The sequence below is a fragment of the Dendronephthya gigantea genome, unplaced genomic scaffold (genome assembly GCF_004324835.1).
Source record: "Dendronephthya gigantea isolate DGI-Jeju-01 unplaced genomic scaffold, DenGig_1.0 000010F, whole genome shotgun sequence".
Lineage (NCBI taxonomy): Eukaryota > Metazoa > Cnidaria > Anthozoa > Malacalcyonacea > Nephtheidae > Dendronephthya > Dendronephthya gigantea.
Genome location: NW_021163020.1, coordinates 933,278 through 950,607, shown reverse-complemented (window position 1 = coordinate 950,607; position 17,330 = coordinate 933,278). Strand labels below are relative to the sequence as shown.

Sequence of the window (17,330 nt, the reverse complement as noted above, 5' to 3'; positions counted from 1 at the left end):
TGGCCCATGCACCATATATTGGATCTGGAGCTTCAAATTTGGTTAGACCAAGTTCCCACTAAAATTAGATGAAGTGGTGTAAATTCTTAATTCGACCTTCCGCTAAAAGACAACTTTATTCAATATTCAAAGGTTCTGATGCCCTTTTCATAAAATAAAACGAGACATGGCCTACCCCCGGAGCTCTGATTGTAGGACTTGTAGCAACATCCTGTCCCCACCAATCCTTTATACTACCTTCTTTGACAATTGCTAAAAGAAAAAGTAGAAAAACACACGTCTTCTAAACAACGTTCTCCATTGGCGCCCATTGACGCGATAATCTGTATTAGTTGTTGTATCAGAATATTATAATTTGTATACAACTCTCGGTTGATTTATGAATGAGATCGAATATTTCGAGTCATCTTTTACAAGATAATAAGCAGGAGTATGCAGGTGCTCAAGGCTCGTTCAATACGAGTATTACCTTCTTCAGCAAATGTTTGTTTCACTGAGCTGATCAACAAGCAAATGGATATGATTAATAGAAAGCTGGCCATTTCAAGATCTTTGTCAACAATTTTTGGAGCTTAAAGAAAAAGGAATTTTTATAAATCAAAAGTGACTGGATCGATCGAGCATATTAGTATTTGAGACATAGCTATGGACAACTCAGAAGAAATCGATATAGTCAAATTCGACGAGTGGTTGTCAGAGGTAGCAAGTACTGACATTATGTTTATCAATCCAGTCATATGTTTCAACTGGAAACATAGACAAAGCTGTATCGTGGCTTTCACGTCAAGTACGTTGTCAAATACAGTCGAGCGTTTAACTGATATGTTGCTGTATGATGCAAACACAGCTTGGGTTCAAGTGTGTACTATTAGCATTTTGCCGACAGGAAAAAATAAATAACCAAAATGACTATGTCAACAATTTAGTTGAAAAAACACAAGATGGGCATTTAAGTCAGACGGAAAGAAAATTTTTCTCATTCTACATATTTTCCTATATTTAAAAGTCATTTACGAAATATACTGTGCACTGGTATAAATTATAATTATGTTTTTTATCAAAATGATATGAAAAGCAAACATGCATGTTTCAAATAATTAGCTTACGCTGCACATTGATGGAACTCATAACCGTATAATCAACATAGGACATTGTGATTCAACAAGCCAACATCTACAGACGTATTTACAATGGTATAAATTAATTTTAAATTCATATACAGTAAAACCAAGGCTATCTTTGAACCTAAGCATCAGTATATGCCATTACTTGGTTATCAAAATTCGTCCATAATACGTTGACAAACAACGGTACATTTCTTCAGTTGCATTTAATGTTCTCTGCTTGAAATCTTACAACTGGGAACCTCTATAAACTTGAAATTCAATTTTTTATTACCTCTTACCTTTTTATCTTAGGATCGAGGATAAGAAATCTTTATTCCATCTTCTTTACCAATACGAAATTCCTCATTTAATTTTGCAACTTTATTTTTACACCAACACTAACAATTAGGCAAGGTTCCGGTGGGTTTGTTTTCACTCAAAACTCAGCAATTTACTGACAGACCTTTGTTCTGTCTAATAGACACTGACCATATAAGGAGTATCTTGCAGTCCCGTTCAGAAGATTACGAAATGGTTCGCTCACGTAGGGAAAGCTAACCATGCATGTTTGGTCAGGTTGTTTCTGCAGATATTTTAAGGTTGGCATAGTGAGGTTTAAAAGCTACCACCTTCGCGTCGTTTGAAAAGCAAACACAGCTTTTTCCCGCTTTAGAGTTTTCTCTTCGTAATGTATAATATAGGAATGCCATATAATGCAATAGCAAAAATGTTTCGCGACACTTTGACTTTAATTTATATGAACCTTCAACGCCTTCAATGTTTTCTCCTATACTCTTGGGGATTAATGATTGTATAACTCATATTGAAATTTAACAATTAAAAAATTCTCGTACAAAAGTTTCTTTTATTTGCTTCACACCTCATGATATTAAATCTACAATAATGTTATCAGTAGAAATCATGTCTGCCTAATTTACATTAGTATTGTCTAGCTGATATCAATAATGTGACACACTCGATATTTTGTTGGAAAATTAGCTAGCTTTAATAAAAATGAACTTCATGGTATTATGCAGGATCTCTCCCTTTGATAAACATCATGGTAATTTCAGAAATTATTCATATCGATACGAACATTATCATTTTTAACATATATCATTATGAACGTATCCTACGTATAGAATTTGAAGCATCAATTTACAAGTATATATGTACACGGATACAAAATCAGTAGAAAAGTAATGCTTTAAGTCATTTAAAGTTTTAAAAAATTCATAAAAAAGAAAGCTAATCTAATATAATTTCCTCGATGAATCTTCTGCCTGTGCGGTGTAAATCTTCAATTTAATAAAATCTTTTTAATAAAATTTTTGCGAAATTCTACTGCTAAGTTCAAAGATATATTAATGGATGTCATTGCTAGTGTTGTTGCTGTAATCCTGTTAATAACTTCGTTCGTCTTGACCGACGAAGATCAATCGATCTCTCCCATTCATAAAGCATACATGAGGATCCTCGGGATCATTAAACCGCAGTTCAAACTTTTAAGGACCCAGCACGCTTCCAGGGGGAATTTATTGACTGATCAGTGATGGAAAGGGAACGAATTGTACGCAGCATTTTATTACGATGACCTATGAGACTAACACCAACCACTTGTAGATCATTGTCCTGCAATCCAGCAAGCTCAGAAATCTTCGTAAAGCCAGCTTGCGTGAAATGAGGGATGTATGAAGCCATTTTGATGTCGCGCAGCCATTCGCTTATCTCAGAGCTAAAAAAATGAAAAGAAGAACGCCTCAGTCCTAGAGTTAAAATAGTTCTAATTCGAGTTTAGTTTTACGGTTCACGACATTCTTATTTGCAGTTCAGTTATACCGACAAAATTGGACGGCTTCCTGGATGATGTGTAACCGGGGCTCAAAACTGCTGCTATATCATTTCATTTTTACTGAATAATTGTAAAAAACTTTCTAACGAACTGTTCTTGCTTACGGGGGTCTTTTTCTAATTGGACTTCCTTCCTCAGTGATGGTCTCCGGCGATCGTATCCATCCATCCATGATTCTTACAATGTGACCAAAATCCGGTCTATCGTTTCTTTCATTCTCCCAACACAACAGCATCACCTCATGCACTGATTTTGGACAGTTCTATTGATAGAATAGATCGTCAAGACGTTGTTACGTGACCGTTCGAGGTATATACCGTCGTTTTATTTAAGATTATTTTCACCCATCGCAATGTCCAACTTTCAAGCTCACTACAAGGGTTTTCATCTAATGAAACTATGAAGATGCTTTCATTTTGATTTAAATGAGACGCATGCACTCACAACGAGCTTGTGAGTAGGTTTTATCGATGGGTAAAGCCATTTGACAGTTCATTTGTACAAGAACATCATTCATACCTTTGGGGCCGGTAATCGATAACCAGCGTCAATTCGTTCCAGTACCTACGATGAAATGGAACATCGGTTTTAAAAGTCTTCTTTCCCTTACCATGCATATTTTACTTTATGAAATTTTTAAATACATTTTACCAACCTTAAAGTTGTCCCATTCCCAGTAAGGTCTCTCACCAAACGACATGATCTCCCAAAGCAATATACCATAACTCCAAACATCACTGGCTGTTGAGAATTTACGATAATGGATAGATTCTGGTGCTGTCCATCTCACTGGGATTTTCCCGCCCTGTGAAGATGGTATAAGAGAAAGTCAGACAAAAATATGCAGTATTTCAGTTATATTCTAACTGTCTGAAAGGACTTCAAAATGGTACGGTTGTTGTCGATGTATTCAAGGCATAATAGTATAACAAACCAAAAAAGAAATTAGGCTTAAAAGAAAGTTTGCTGGCACATCAATTACCGTGGTACAATATTCTCCTCGTGAAGAGTCGGCTGTTTCCAGTTCTCGCGAGAGACCAAAGTCTGCGACCTTACACAACAGCACATCGTTGACCAAAATATTACGAGCCGCTAAATCCTTTACAAAAAATCGTACATCAAGAAACGAGAACTGACTACTGGCAGGCACCATCTCTGTTCTAGCTGTGAGGGTGTTTTCTGAAGCAATACACATTTAGTTATCATACCCGATGCACAAAGTTAATCCCAGCCAAATATTTCATTCCTGAGGCGACACCTCTCGCCATTCCAATCAACTGTAAAACTGTTAATTTCTCGTCATTTTGCTAAAGAGATTTATATAACATTAAAGAGACCAAAATTTCACCGCACTTCATACCCACTTACAATATGAGTCGTACCTTCAAGAAGTTATCCAGGGATCCGTTAGACATGTATTCTGTTATGATCATATGTGGAATAGCTGAAATGAAACAAGTGAAAGTCCTAAATACCGTACAGTTGAAACTCGCCACTGCACGGGCCACCGCACTCTGGCTCTTTTTAATTCAAACTCTGAGCTACCAAGCAGAAAAATGAGCTTGATCACGATGGTAATCGAACCCGCAATCTTTGCATGGTACCCCAATGCTCTGCCAACTAAGCCACAAGGTCAAAATACATGATTCGAATGCGTGATAACGAAGAATCACTATATGAATGCATTTGATATCATTCGTTAAACTGTGATTTCATGCATCCAGTTCTTCTTTCATCGTCGAACTTACTTTTGGTTATAACTCCTTCTAAATGAATAACATTTGGATCATCAAATTGACCCATCGCTGAAGCCTCCATGAAGAAATCTTTCTTGCTTCTTTCATCGGAATCATGCTGAAGAAGAGGTTTGAAAAAGAGAAATATATTGTGAAAAAAAAATGGATATACAGTAATGGTGCGATGTAGCATATGCACATTTCTATACTTGGAGAGTTCTTTCACTAAACCTATTGATTCATCGATAAAGCAAACTTTTCAGGCAACACCTCCGGCCATTCACATCAAGATATAACGATATAAATTTTCTGGTTTCACATGTTTTCCGGGTTTGTACACGGAGCAGTTTTAACGAACCTTCAATGTTTTTGCAGCAACTATAATCACTCCACCATCCGCATTTTTTAATGTCCCTTTATACACGTCACCAAATTCACCTGAAGAGAAGAGTGTAATTACAGATTGCATCGTACGACATTGCAGAACAGTTAAAATTCCAGCTCTGACAACTCATACTGGGAATAGTTGTCAATTTATGTCAGACCTCTATATATAAATAAAATTTCCACAACTGAATATATATTACGAAATTTGAAAACGAATTACGGAATAAATATATAGATGCAGCAAAACGGTTTCTAGTAATGCCATGCCGTGCATCTTCTTTCGCAATATTTGCCACAATTTGTGAAATTACGTATTATGAAAAATCTTCGGACCGTTACCTCCTCCAAGTACTCGCTCCAGAAATGATGTAGTATATAGAGATCAGGAGATCACGACGTCATGTGTACATATGTAATTTTAAGAATATAACGAGTTTTCCTATTACAGTTACCTCCTCCAAGTACTCGCTCCAGAAATAAACTTTTCGGAGAAATTTCGTTCGCAAAATCCTTCAAAGCAGCCTCTGGATCATCGTAGTTTGACGGATCAATGTATGTCCTTTGACCAATCGTTGGTAAAGCAACTATCATGATCAAACAAAAACAATCATTACCATGTGGAGAATATTGTAATCTTTAATTTACTCTTCGTTTCCAAGGCATTCTCACATAAGAAAGCGTGACAGCGATGAAACCAATTCTCTAAATATAAGGAAACTTAATATTGTCAGCCATGTAGCTCTACCTACCACCCTCAAATCCACGATTATCCGTGCCAGATTTCTTCGATTTCCCTCTAAGTATCATAAAAAGAATGAAGATTTACTTCTTCCAACCTCATTCCTAAAGAATTCCCTCTGCTCAAGTCACGGTCTTTAACTAATGAAGTATATAGTCATTTTGGAGCTAACAGGAGCTAGGGCTAGTACGTTAATCAATTAATTACAATATAATTGGACGCTATTTTGTATGATTCTTTGGAATCACCTGCAGCGCGCTTTCTATATAGTAGATTTGGCGACAATTTTTAAAAAAAAAACAGTCTTAAAAGTTAACCTAGTAAACGAGAAATGGAATCAATGGTTCACAAACTCACCTTCGGATTCTTGTAACGATGATAATAATAAATAGAATAATGACCACAATTCCACCACCCGTTGGAACAAAAATAACGACGTATTTTGTCACTGGGTCTTCTGGGTCTTCTCGGTCTTCAGTGGTGGGTCGTGGTCCATTGTTGTTATCTATATATAATAAGTCAATGGTTGTTAGATAAAATGGAACGGATGGCAGGTTTTAGGGGGCAACGCTTCTATAAGTTTATCGCCATGATAGTTCGGATACAAGCACTTAAAATCGTCGTTTCGTGTAAAACATGCAAACGACGTCGTGTGTATGTTAAACGGGACTCTTATTATACAATTCCAACTAAATTGAAGGTACCATTTGTCTTCTTATCTAACGGTAAATTCGTTTAAAATTTATATGATTGTTATAACATATGTCCATAGTACTGACCTGAAAGTGTGACATTTACTGTGGAAAATCTCCAGGTGACATTTTTTAGACTGTTCATTGAAAACACCTTAAAAGTATAGGACCGTCCAGGTTTCAGCCCAGAGACATTTACTAAGGTTGCCGTAAAGTTTTTCTTCGCTGGTGAGAACATAGCGTTTAAATTGCAGTTATTACACTCGATGCTATATGTCAATTTTCCGAAGTATAATTCCCCATCTTTATCGTCAGGTTTATCCCAAGTCAGGTTCACTGACGTTTTTCCTGTGTTACCCAATAAATTCGTGACATTCGATGGAACAGCTGATAAAAAATGAGAAAAGGTTTAGTGAAGCAGGAACTCCTATTGCTATACTATATACATATTGCTATACGTTAATGTATTGAAAGGCAGCTAGCATGATATAATATTTACTATCTAAACTTTGTGTCTATTTTCAGTGGTCAGGAAGGGCTTCTCATTGTTCTTGCTTGTCATAATGCTCGGATTTTATGATATAATAAAAAGTTTCTGGTTGCATACCATAGCATGGTCCATTGTCATCATCTCCCAATGCATGATGATCCTTTTTGCATTTACACTCTGTGTGCATCGAATTATTTGTTTTACCCCCAGGACACTTCTGGCAAGATGAATTTCCAACAGTATTTTTGTAGAAACCGTTCTTACAACCTTTGATGAAAATAATTAAAATGACAATAATTTGCTAATACAGCTAAGCCACGTTACATGACAATGAACGCGGAAATAACTTGCCAAAGACCTTTTTTCGTTCTAAACATCCCCCAGATTTCTATATCAATATGGGGAAAGTCAATACAGCTGTCTACCTTCCCTCTTTCCCGTCTTTACCAGTTCCTAATTCCCTGTGTTCTTTTGAAAGAGAGATATCTTATCTCTCTTCTTATATCATAGTAAATAACGCGGTAATATCTAACGTTTCAATTCGTCAAATATTCAGTCAATTTAATTATTCAGTTTTATAAAATATATCAAAGTCTTTACTTACGTATACACGTAGCAGAACCTTGAAACCCTTTTAAACAATCACATGTTTCATCATCTAAGTTCCAGTCTCCTTGCGGTGTGCACTTCACTGTTATGTTACTTTTATTTCCACCGTTGCTTGAAACAGAATTATCTTGACATTGAACCGTTTTATCGATGTCTTCTGTGGATGAGTTCACTCTTCTAAAAGTTGTGTTATATTGAGTCCTCTCTTCACAGTAATAATAATACATGTTGATAGAGTAAATAGTGAATCTGCTTTCCTTTCCTGATGACGATGACGGAATTCGTGCAAGAATACGTAAATGAGAGAACAACTCCGTTGTGTTGATTGTGATGTTTTTCGTAGTTTTTTTATTAAACGTTGCATTTTTTATAGGTTGGAATTTGCTGTTCTTTACAGAACTATAAAACGGAAAAAAATACAATTACCTATTTTTGCGAACCATGCATGGGATAACTAGAAGGTAGTCATACAAGTTAACTTCATCAGTTCATTTACCTGGGTATATTTTAAGCTATATTTCCCCTACGTTCAGTAGTGTAGCTATAGTCCGACGATTTAGCGTCGTTATGCTGATATTTTGGTAAATTATTAAACAATTTCTAATATAATTAATTATTATATAATCACTTAAAATTTACAACGCGGGACTAAATAGTCAACCAGGCCACCAGCTACGACACTGTTAACGTTTGTCACAAAACTAAAGTCTTTCCCGAACAATTAAATTACGGCTACACTTAGAAAAGCTTAGTATTTTGTTATCTTGAATATTCACGTAACAGCTAGTACACGGATTTATCAAACATTTATATAATAATATATAATAAAGGAAATTACCTGTCATTTTGTCCATAAAGTTCTAATTGGCAATTAAGTGAGCATGATGCTGATATATTGAGATACGACGTTTTTGGTAGATCCAGTTTCGGTGTGATGAACCAGCTTGCACCACCACCTTTACCGGCTATTGTAAAGATTTCTTTGCCATCGCTCGAGGGACCCAACTAAACAAGAAAAAAATTTAATACGAGATTTTTGCATAAAAAGAATGAAGATATATCGAACCAATAAATGGCCGTTACCGAAAGTTAGTAGTTAAAACTAACCGCGTCTTTCACATCGCCTTGTTTGGCATTTGCCTCTCTCCAATCATCCAAAGTCATATGATTCTTCGGTGTAATTTGCTCTGTAAAATAAAAAACAAATATAATACGAAGTTGCTGCAAAAATATGATTCGTCCCCGAACTTATATAAAAGAAGATAAATCTTCTAAGAACCATTTAAGAAAAGCAAAAACATGCAAAATTTAAGAATTTCTAATATTTAAAAACACATTCTTTTAGGAATATTCCGTAAAATAACTTACCTTGCTTAGCCAAAACCATTTTTAGGTGCGAACGCCATAAAACTAGAGCACAAAGCACCCACCAAGTGTTTGTGTTAGTCCAGATAGATGTGTAGTACATCTAAAATAGAAAATAGTTTGCCTCCAAAGTTCGTCTTAGATCGTATAAAAATTTGTTTGCATGTGATGAACTAATAACTACCACTCGAAGTAAGTCAAGTAATTCGTAGAGTGATCCACAGTCTGCTATAATAACAATGGCCAACATATCATAATTAAAGAAACCTGTAAGAAAATGCAGTAATATGTATTTTTATTTGTCCCAGGATGATTGACGGGTTGCTCCATAATTGCTTATAGACTTGGCGTCTGCTTTCCTATATTTTGAACATTTGCTTTACTACACCAGTTTATTGATCCATGCAATCTTGCAACCGTATTTATAGACCTATTCTCTTTTTGACTGCAAAACATGTGCAACACGAACTTTGCCTTTCCTTTTCTTTGTGTCTTGCAGTAGTCAGTAGTTGTTGTGAAAACTCGTGTTTCCAAAATTGCACAAATGTAATATCCACGTTTCTTACTTCTGCTCTGATATAAGTTAAAACTGGAAAAATCTATGCATTCTAGACATAGATATGGAGCATATCTATTCACACGAATTTATTACACTATAGATATAAAATTCGAGGGCTACTAAGTTAAGAAGTTACACTAAATGTTGTTAGTGTAACTCCCTTTAAGTATATTTTTCGTGTATAACTACGAAAAACCATCCCAGGAAAATAATTAAGGTTGACATATAACAAGAAGAAGTTTCTTAAAAGGAGGATTATACGAGAGAATCACACCCAAGATAAAGGAAATATTATGTATAAACAAACGGACGTGTGTCAAGGTGATGTAGATAAACATTATGTAAATCATACGACCAAATTTGTTGTATGATATATTAACTATCTCGCGCTCTCAATCACGAACAAACCTAATTAGTTTCACGCTATCTCTTGCTCTCGCATTAAAAAGTATAAACTGAATCTTCTAAGAAAGGGATCAAACCGGACGTGTACGTTTGAATATTTGTTGCTATAATGCCAGCAACGAGGCGTTTTATCCGACATAAAACGAGTTTATGAGCGTGAAACTATTAAACTTGCTAAGCAGGGCTTTGTGAAACTACAGAGATATTACTAGTACCTTTTTCGTTGTCTAAAGCACTTTTCTTGCCTCAGCAACTGATCGTCGTCATCTCTACAAAGCGAGGAGTTTATAGGATTTTAGACGGTCTTGTGTTGCAATGATGTGGATTACTAAGTCGCGAGTATGAATACCAGGGAAGTCTTCTGTATCTTGAGATTCAACCAGCTTTTTCTTCCAAATTTCTACAACTGAGTTCTTCAAAGGTATTCTCAAATGTTCTTCTGAGATTTTCACTAAATAAACTGGTAGTCTTGAGTTTTTTAGCGACGAAGGGAAGGAGATTCCGTCACGTACCCTCGACAAAGCTATCTGAACACCGCACTTTTTAAGATGTCATAATATGGGATATCAGGTTACATAAAAGGAAGTAACTGAAGATGAAGTATTTATCATGATAATACAATGCAACTGCATGGCAAAGTAGGCAACAAAAATTGTGTATTTAATTCTTACCAAAGAATTCTCAACTATCGTGTAGAGTTTTGGAAAATATATTTTTCCACATTTCAATTTCCGGCATGTCACTGTTTGTTAGAAAGTGCATTAATTTATAATCCACATGAAATCTGGTTTAGATCATAACAGCTCTCAACTATTCAAGAATCGCTGTGAATAAACAAACATTGACACAAAATTAAAGATTTCAAAGTGGGACTTTGAAAAGGGATTATATTGGGGATGAAACAGTTGAATTCAGGAATCATGTGAACCTTTCAAAAGAATTATTCCTCGTCTTTGGTTTATAAACTGTTTTAGTATAATATTTAAATCATCTTCATTCTGGTCAGCTCGTTCAAACGTTACATATATTACTGCATGTTATCTTACAAGAAATTGTAACACACTTCCTTAACCAGTTTTTGTGATGTAAATTATTATTGTATGGCGGACAACAGTCGATCAGTTCCTCTTCAATGACATGTGAACACTGCACCTGAACACCGTCATCTCCTCATTTCTACACCCACTTCGTCTCGAAGCTTCCAGAAACATTTTTACATTCGCTGACTTTTCACTTTTTCTCCTTTAAATGGTTGAATTCGTTGCTGGAAGAAGCAGTCCAATGTTCTTTACCATATCAATGCCTCAGACACTTTCATTGGCTTCCATTTCAACATTAATAACAGGCCTTAACGCCATGGCTACAGTACAATCGTTAAAACTTTCTTAGTGTTTCAATTTAGCCAATGAGCTTTTTAGGGGTGGCTTTTTAAGTAGTTGGGCAGTAACCACTAAGAACCCACGCAGGAAACACGCAATTGCCCATGAAGCGGAATCTCATCAAAAGGGCTGGATCACTGACCTGTATATATTAGATGTGAGATGAACGAATCAATGCTCATGCACTAACTTATACAGATCAGTGGCTTGAACACAAGCCAAGATCCCTATATACCAGCTTTGGGACGAGGCTTAGGGCACAATCTAAGCATCGCAAAATTTCGCTTTCTGTCGGACCGATTGGCAGCCGACAAGCGGAAGGCTTTTTGAGATGATTTTATTCTTTACCGTGGTTTAAAATGCTGCGAATGTTAAAAAAATAAACCCCAAGTTAAGGCAAAGAGTTATTGTAAGTCAGTTTAACTTCATTTTTATAAACCTTCTCATAAAATCATCTTATTTAAAGTACCATTCACGAGTAAAAAATCTGCTGACACACATGATAAAATGATCATCTTTCAGTGTGGTGAGATTTGTGCTGGTGATGAATGAATAATCTAATTTATATGACGTAATCCAGTGTGAAACAATTCAATATTAAGATCAGTCGTGCTTATATCTGCTAGGCTTGAAATATGTTTTAAATGCTTAATGTTTTCCTTGCAAAACTGGACAAAAATAACACATCAATTGTTGGATTATTGCTCAATTAATTTTTGTTTGGATTCATTCCCGACTGGTTTTTCTCCTCTGCGTTTTCATTTGATATTTGTAAACAATGGCTGGCAAGTCACGAGTCCCCCCCTGAGTCTTTCCAGCTGTTGAGAGCATGGCAACAAGTAGTCAAAACAACAAAGAATTGTTTTTGTAATAAATTAGCCGCATCCTGTCTATAAACACTTGTATTCATGCAAAAAATCACACATGCATGTGAGAAATAGTAAGAACTGAACTCTAGACGCTTGCTGCGTCTAAAACCATATGAAAAACGTTGGGAAATAACGAATTGAACGTCAAGTGTTATATAAAGTGCTTGGTTTTTTATTCATTCATATATTAATCCTGAGATAACTTTTCTTTTCAATCTTTCTTATTTGCTTTATCTCTTCCTGTGTCTGCCAAAACGACTTGACGGCGTATAAAACAGAAAACTGATAAATATTTTTTTCAGTTAAAGCGATTATATCTTTGCAAATGTTAACCCCCCTAGAAAACCGGGGTGGTGCCGTGGTGGGAATATCCTATCTTGAATTAGCGCTATACAAAACAAAACTTTGTGCTTTATACACACTGTACTGCATAGATCCGTTTACCCAATTTATTTGTTTACTGATAATTAAAATATGTACATCAGTTTTATTGTTAAACTTGCTGGAGAGTTATATTCCCTAACTCGGTATCATGATTAGTTTATTAGTACGTCAATTAGTAAACCAATTCTTCGTTATAATTAAACTTATTCAAAGCTATACAACCAGGACAAAACACTTTCTATTCATCTCCAAGTTCGGTACTTATCGCGTTACCTCAACGGACCCAGATCATGTAGATTCTCCTGTTGTTATGCCCACAGGAATGTGATAGCAAAGGTGCTGGAGTCGATGTAATTAGATCTCATTATTACCTAGACGTATATTTGCCTTGATAATTGCTAAACGACGTTATTAATCGTCATCGTATTGGCTATAACGTGGTTGCCGGCAGACACATACTTTACCTCTCTCGCACGACTCACGAAAAGCGTGCGAAAAATTGAAGTGTGAAGGACATTAAGATCACATCAAAAAAGACCGCTGTTTTGACAGGCAATAAAGGAGGGTCCGGAAAGAGTTGATAGAGGTTTTTCAAGTAAAGCTTCGTGCAGAAATATTCGCAATAAACCAAAGAAGAGTGAAGCAAATCTTGGAAGGGAAAAGTTGATTTTGGTGAAATTTAATGATGTTCTCGGCACGATATATTTTGATATTTTGTCTCCTGTTTGCACTTGTGTCACGCAACATCGCTCAAACCCGTTGTGGAGGTGCTTTTGGTTTTGGCTGCAAGACGGTAAGAACACGCTATTTTTTCTTCATTATGTAAAAATAAGATCTAGTAAATCTAGTTTAACAATCAAATACGAGTCGATTATATCCAAGTCTTTATATGCGAGTCTTTACATCTCTCTCAATTGATCTTATAAGTAATTCAGTCATAATCCAGCTGTGGATATGCAGCATTCGAAGGTGTAACCTTAGGCTACAGGCTTTTATTTCCCTTTCTTTGGTGGTGTGGGTGTTCTGGTACCGGCAGATGACCGCCGTTTTTAATTGCGTTCGAGACTCTGACCACGCATTATTAATCAAATCGAAAACACTCCTTTTTTCAAAACACCTGAAACGACTCGTACCTGCGCGAAAGGGAGGCGTGCACGCGGTTATCGATTCACCAAGTTCACCCGTTATATCGCAATAATAACATATTAAAGGCCTCCTAACCGCATTTTACCATCGTAAACAGACCAACAATAACAGGAATGTTTCCATGTTTAATAACAACGATTTCCTGTACATGTCGATGAGAATTATACATCAGCAATTGCCTGTGTAAGATAGTAACTTCTAGAATAGTCCTGGTGTGGTCATCAAGCCCTCAATCATTGGAATTATCTATTACGTTAAAGCGGAATCTTCAGCGTATGTTGTCAAAGTTGGCTGGTGCAGATCTAGAAAACTTGATGCCTTTTATATGGATTTAGATATAATTATATTTGATATAGTTTGCCTTCACGTTTATTTATTTTCTCTAAAAACATAGCCCAAATTTTTATCTTTCCTTGCCTACCTTCGCGGGACTGTGACATAATTAAATAAAAAATGTAGACAAAGCATCGCTCATTTTTTTTACCTCGAAATCATTATCATAGATTGCGCAAAATGATTCTCCCCCTACGCGCTTTAAAAAGGGAATCACTCATTCGCATAGGGTTTTATTTACCCAGTAAACGATGCATATAATGGGATCATTCATTGCCATTGCTTCATGTAGATCTCAAGAGGCCAACGCCCAGTTTTAAGAAAAGTATTTGAAAGTTTCAACGTAGCTCTTGACGAATAGCGTAGTAATAAATCCAGTTATCGCCGCTTTGGTTCGCGATTACCATTAAGACTTCATAATTTTAATCTTTCCTGTGAGAAAAATGCTGAATAGTTCTGGACGTGGATTATCAAGCTGGCCCGTGAAATATCTGCACGTGCGATTAACGTTGTTATAGCTCAGACGCAGACGTGATCTTTGCGTCAATGACAGACGACATTTTTACTTAAAACACATTCCGTCTTCACAACAAGCACAATTTTTTCAAAATTTCAAAACCTCGCAGGAAAGACATTTACAGCAAATAATGCTTTATACTGGATTTCGGCTTGAAGCCTATTAGATGGGTATGACCTAATCCTATGTCTAGTGGGGTGTATATTCACTGGACATTAGTTGTGATCTAAGAGCCAAACTTTGCGTTTCAGTGCCAAAAACATCACTCAGAGAACGTGCAAAATAGCACAAAGCTTGCGATGTCAATCATACGTCCGCCACTCGGCCCTCCCCGAGTTCAACTCCGTCAAATCCTAGACGATTTTACTCATCGACTGAAGAGCCTCACGGTGTTTGCTTCTTTAATAAACTCAGTCATAATTCATAAAATGAAAATTCTATCATCTCTCATTCTATTTCTTTTGCTAATCTTAACTGACCACCTACTCATGAGACACATTGACTACCTCTCAGTCGAAAGAAATGTCTTGATTACGAACAAAATCGTCTAGCACTTCGTACTGAAACCTTTCGGATCACTATAGCCATTATAGCATGTGTGAGGGAAACAATTTGTGTGGGGTGGGGGTGGGGGAACACTGATAAGAAACAGACGCAACCTGGTGCCTCCTCAAGATATCCAGCAGATCCTTGTGCATCACTGACAAGATGAATTAATTGTAACCTCACTGAATGTTCTTTTTCCATTCTTAAAAGCCTGAATGGCACTTTCCACAGAGGAAGTTGAGATGATTTTGCAAAATGTCTGATGAAGAACTTTCATTTATAAGCATCATTTATAAAGGAACTGTTTTCATTTTTCAATATGGTCTTTACTATTTTCCAACCACTCTCCGTCGAATCCATAGTTTTTCTGTATATTACAGTAAGCATTCGCTATATAGCGCCTGGTTCCTGGTTATTTTGGAATATAACGATATTATCGGTCATTTGCCACTCCTTTACATGTGTAGAATAATTCGGTATAAAAATGACGGATTAGTGCAAAAAATGAAACAAGTCTGTGTAATCCATGGCAAAGAAATGTTCTATCTAAGTAATCTGATCCGAAATACAATACCAATATCCCATATACTGGATCAATAAGGAGAGTGGATTTTGATATACCTCTCAAAGTTAGATATAAGAAACATAATGCATGCATAATGAATCAATAGTGTTATATATAGTTTGGTTTGCTTTACTGCCAGCCAATAAAATTTTCAAGAGTCGTAAGAAATACGATGTAACTTTTATCATGCTGTGTTTTGCGCCCGAGTATTTGGGACCTCTCCAACAAATGAATTGCATGTACCGATGACATTGGTTTCGGGGCCAACGCGTGCGTAAAGTATCATAAAAAAATACAAGAATTACGCGTTGTTCTCAACATACCTTTCAACGAATCTTTCGGGTCTCCCATGCAGTTGCTTTTCAATTAAGATCTTTCAAGGAGACGGGCAATTGCATTGATGAAAATTAAATAGTAAATACATTAAATGCTTAATTTTATATCTGTGGTTTTTAATCAACTATTTCCGTAAACAAGGTATTTACTCGATTGTGTTTGGTGAAAAAAAAATAAATGGTAGCATCTCCTTGAAGTAACGAGATAATATAACGGAAATGGAACATAGAGAGAATGAGGCATTCATGTGAGCTTGTAGATCTTATTTAACTGCTTATTGCAACCGCGCATTTGAATTTTTGAAAAATATTTTTCGTGATTGCTGATTTTGATGGTTTGCACATGCAGGAAGAACGGCGGAAGAAATAACAGTCCCACATGCTGAAAACATTGTTTATTCTCACGTGAACCCGCGTGCTTTGTTTTGATTAACAAACAAAGGAAGCAAAGAGTTGATGATTTCTTCCAATCAATGGCAGTATTGCTTGCCAACATTTTCTTCGATTTTTGATCTTCTGCTCAAGTGTTAAGTACGTTAAGAAGCTTTTCCAATCAACGTCCGGACTTGAAACTAATGGCCCTTTTCATTTTTTTCTAGGGAATTTCTAGAAGTAAATTACTGAAACGTTTGGCAAGCCAGAAAATCTTCTCAACAAACAACAAAAAGCATCGAATGAGCACTTTCCGATTGTTACGACGAAATTCTTTTGTTATCTAAAAGAACTCAATTGTATAAGATTGAAGTCTGGATTCTGAAGCTTTGGTCTTTGCAGATATTAAGATACAAAGAGTGGGTTTAAGTCTTAAAACTGATTTAAGTCCTATACTATAATAATATATTACTAATGAAACAAATAAGTAGATATATTAACCATATATATAGATGGAAAATGGTATCTTTGGTAGCTATATTATATATAGCAGTTATATATAGCCAGGTAAAAAACTGCACTGAAGAATTTGCATGATTAAGCCTTGTCGATACAAAGAGGCTATATCATTGTTATTAATTCAAGCTGAGTATACCTTTGGCCATATAATTATTTTTTAGTGACAAGTCTTCTTAATTTAGTATGTAGATAAGGAAAAATATATATACGTTGTTTGAAAGTAGTGTTAATTATTAATCTGCTGTTGAACTGGGATATTTTTTACAGTATATGTAGCTAGTATAGTTTAGAGCTTCAACGAATGATCAAACATAGATTTTTCATGAATATTATTACTTCCATTTCATCATTGCTTTTTGATCCACCAACAATAGGGCGCTTTACACAAACCCAACTCTTGGATAGAAAGTAATTTTACTGAAACG

At 35.9% G+C, this 17,330-nt stretch overlaps 1 protein-coding gene across 4 annotated transcripts; it reads right to left on the bottom strand.

The window, feature by feature from the left end:
• Positions 1-1,957: 1,957 nt before the first annotated feature.
• On the bottom strand, positions 1,958-10,504 carry LOC114518095 (ephrin type-A receptor 4-like). 4 transcript variants are annotated; one of them, XM_028538017.1, is made up of 20 exons: positions 10,290-10,504; positions 9,407-10,209; positions 8,980-9,079; positions 8,719-8,798; positions 8,450-8,616; positions 7,607-8,010; positions 7,120-7,269; positions 6,600-6,899; positions 6,178-6,325; positions 5,831-5,877; positions 5,534-5,665; positions 5,053-5,132; positions 4,707-4,812; positions 4,341-4,402; positions 4,167-4,265; positions 3,941-4,057; positions 3,614-3,763; positions 3,478-3,522; positions 3,063-3,220; positions 1,958-2,841 (listed from the first exon to the last, which is right to left on the bottom strand). In XM_028538017.1, exons 3-20 carry the CDS (start codon positions 9,077-9,079, stop codon positions 2,604-2,606), a joined length of 2,583 nt encoding a protein of 860 aa, XP_028393818.1. In that variant the 5' UTR covers positions 9,407-10,209; positions 10,290-10,504; the 3' UTR covers positions 1,958-2,603. The 4 variants fall into 4 exon arrangements, with proteins under 4 accessions (XP_028393818.1, XP_028393816.1, XP_028393817.1 ...); XM_028538015.1 differs by having other exon boundaries at positions 10,156-10,209; XM_028538016.1 differs by having other exon boundaries at positions 10,156-10,504.
• Between the last annotated feature and the right edge of the window lie 6,826 nt (positions 10,505-17,330).

Excerpts from the sequence above, each read along its gene's own strand:
- LOC114518095 (XM_028538013.1), bottom strand. The coding sequence starts at position 9,226 with ATGTTGGCCATTGTTATTATAGCAGACTGTGGATCACTCTACGAATTA. Across the intron at positions 8,799-8,979 it reads AATGGTTTTGGCTAAGCAAG|AGCAAATTACACCGAAGAAT; the intron begins GTAAGTTATTTT and ends TTTATTTTACAG. Across the intron at positions 8,617-8,718 it reads AAGGCGATGTGAAAGACGCG|TTGGGTCCCTCGAGCGATGG; the intron begins GTTAGTTTTAAC and ends TTTCTTGTTTAG.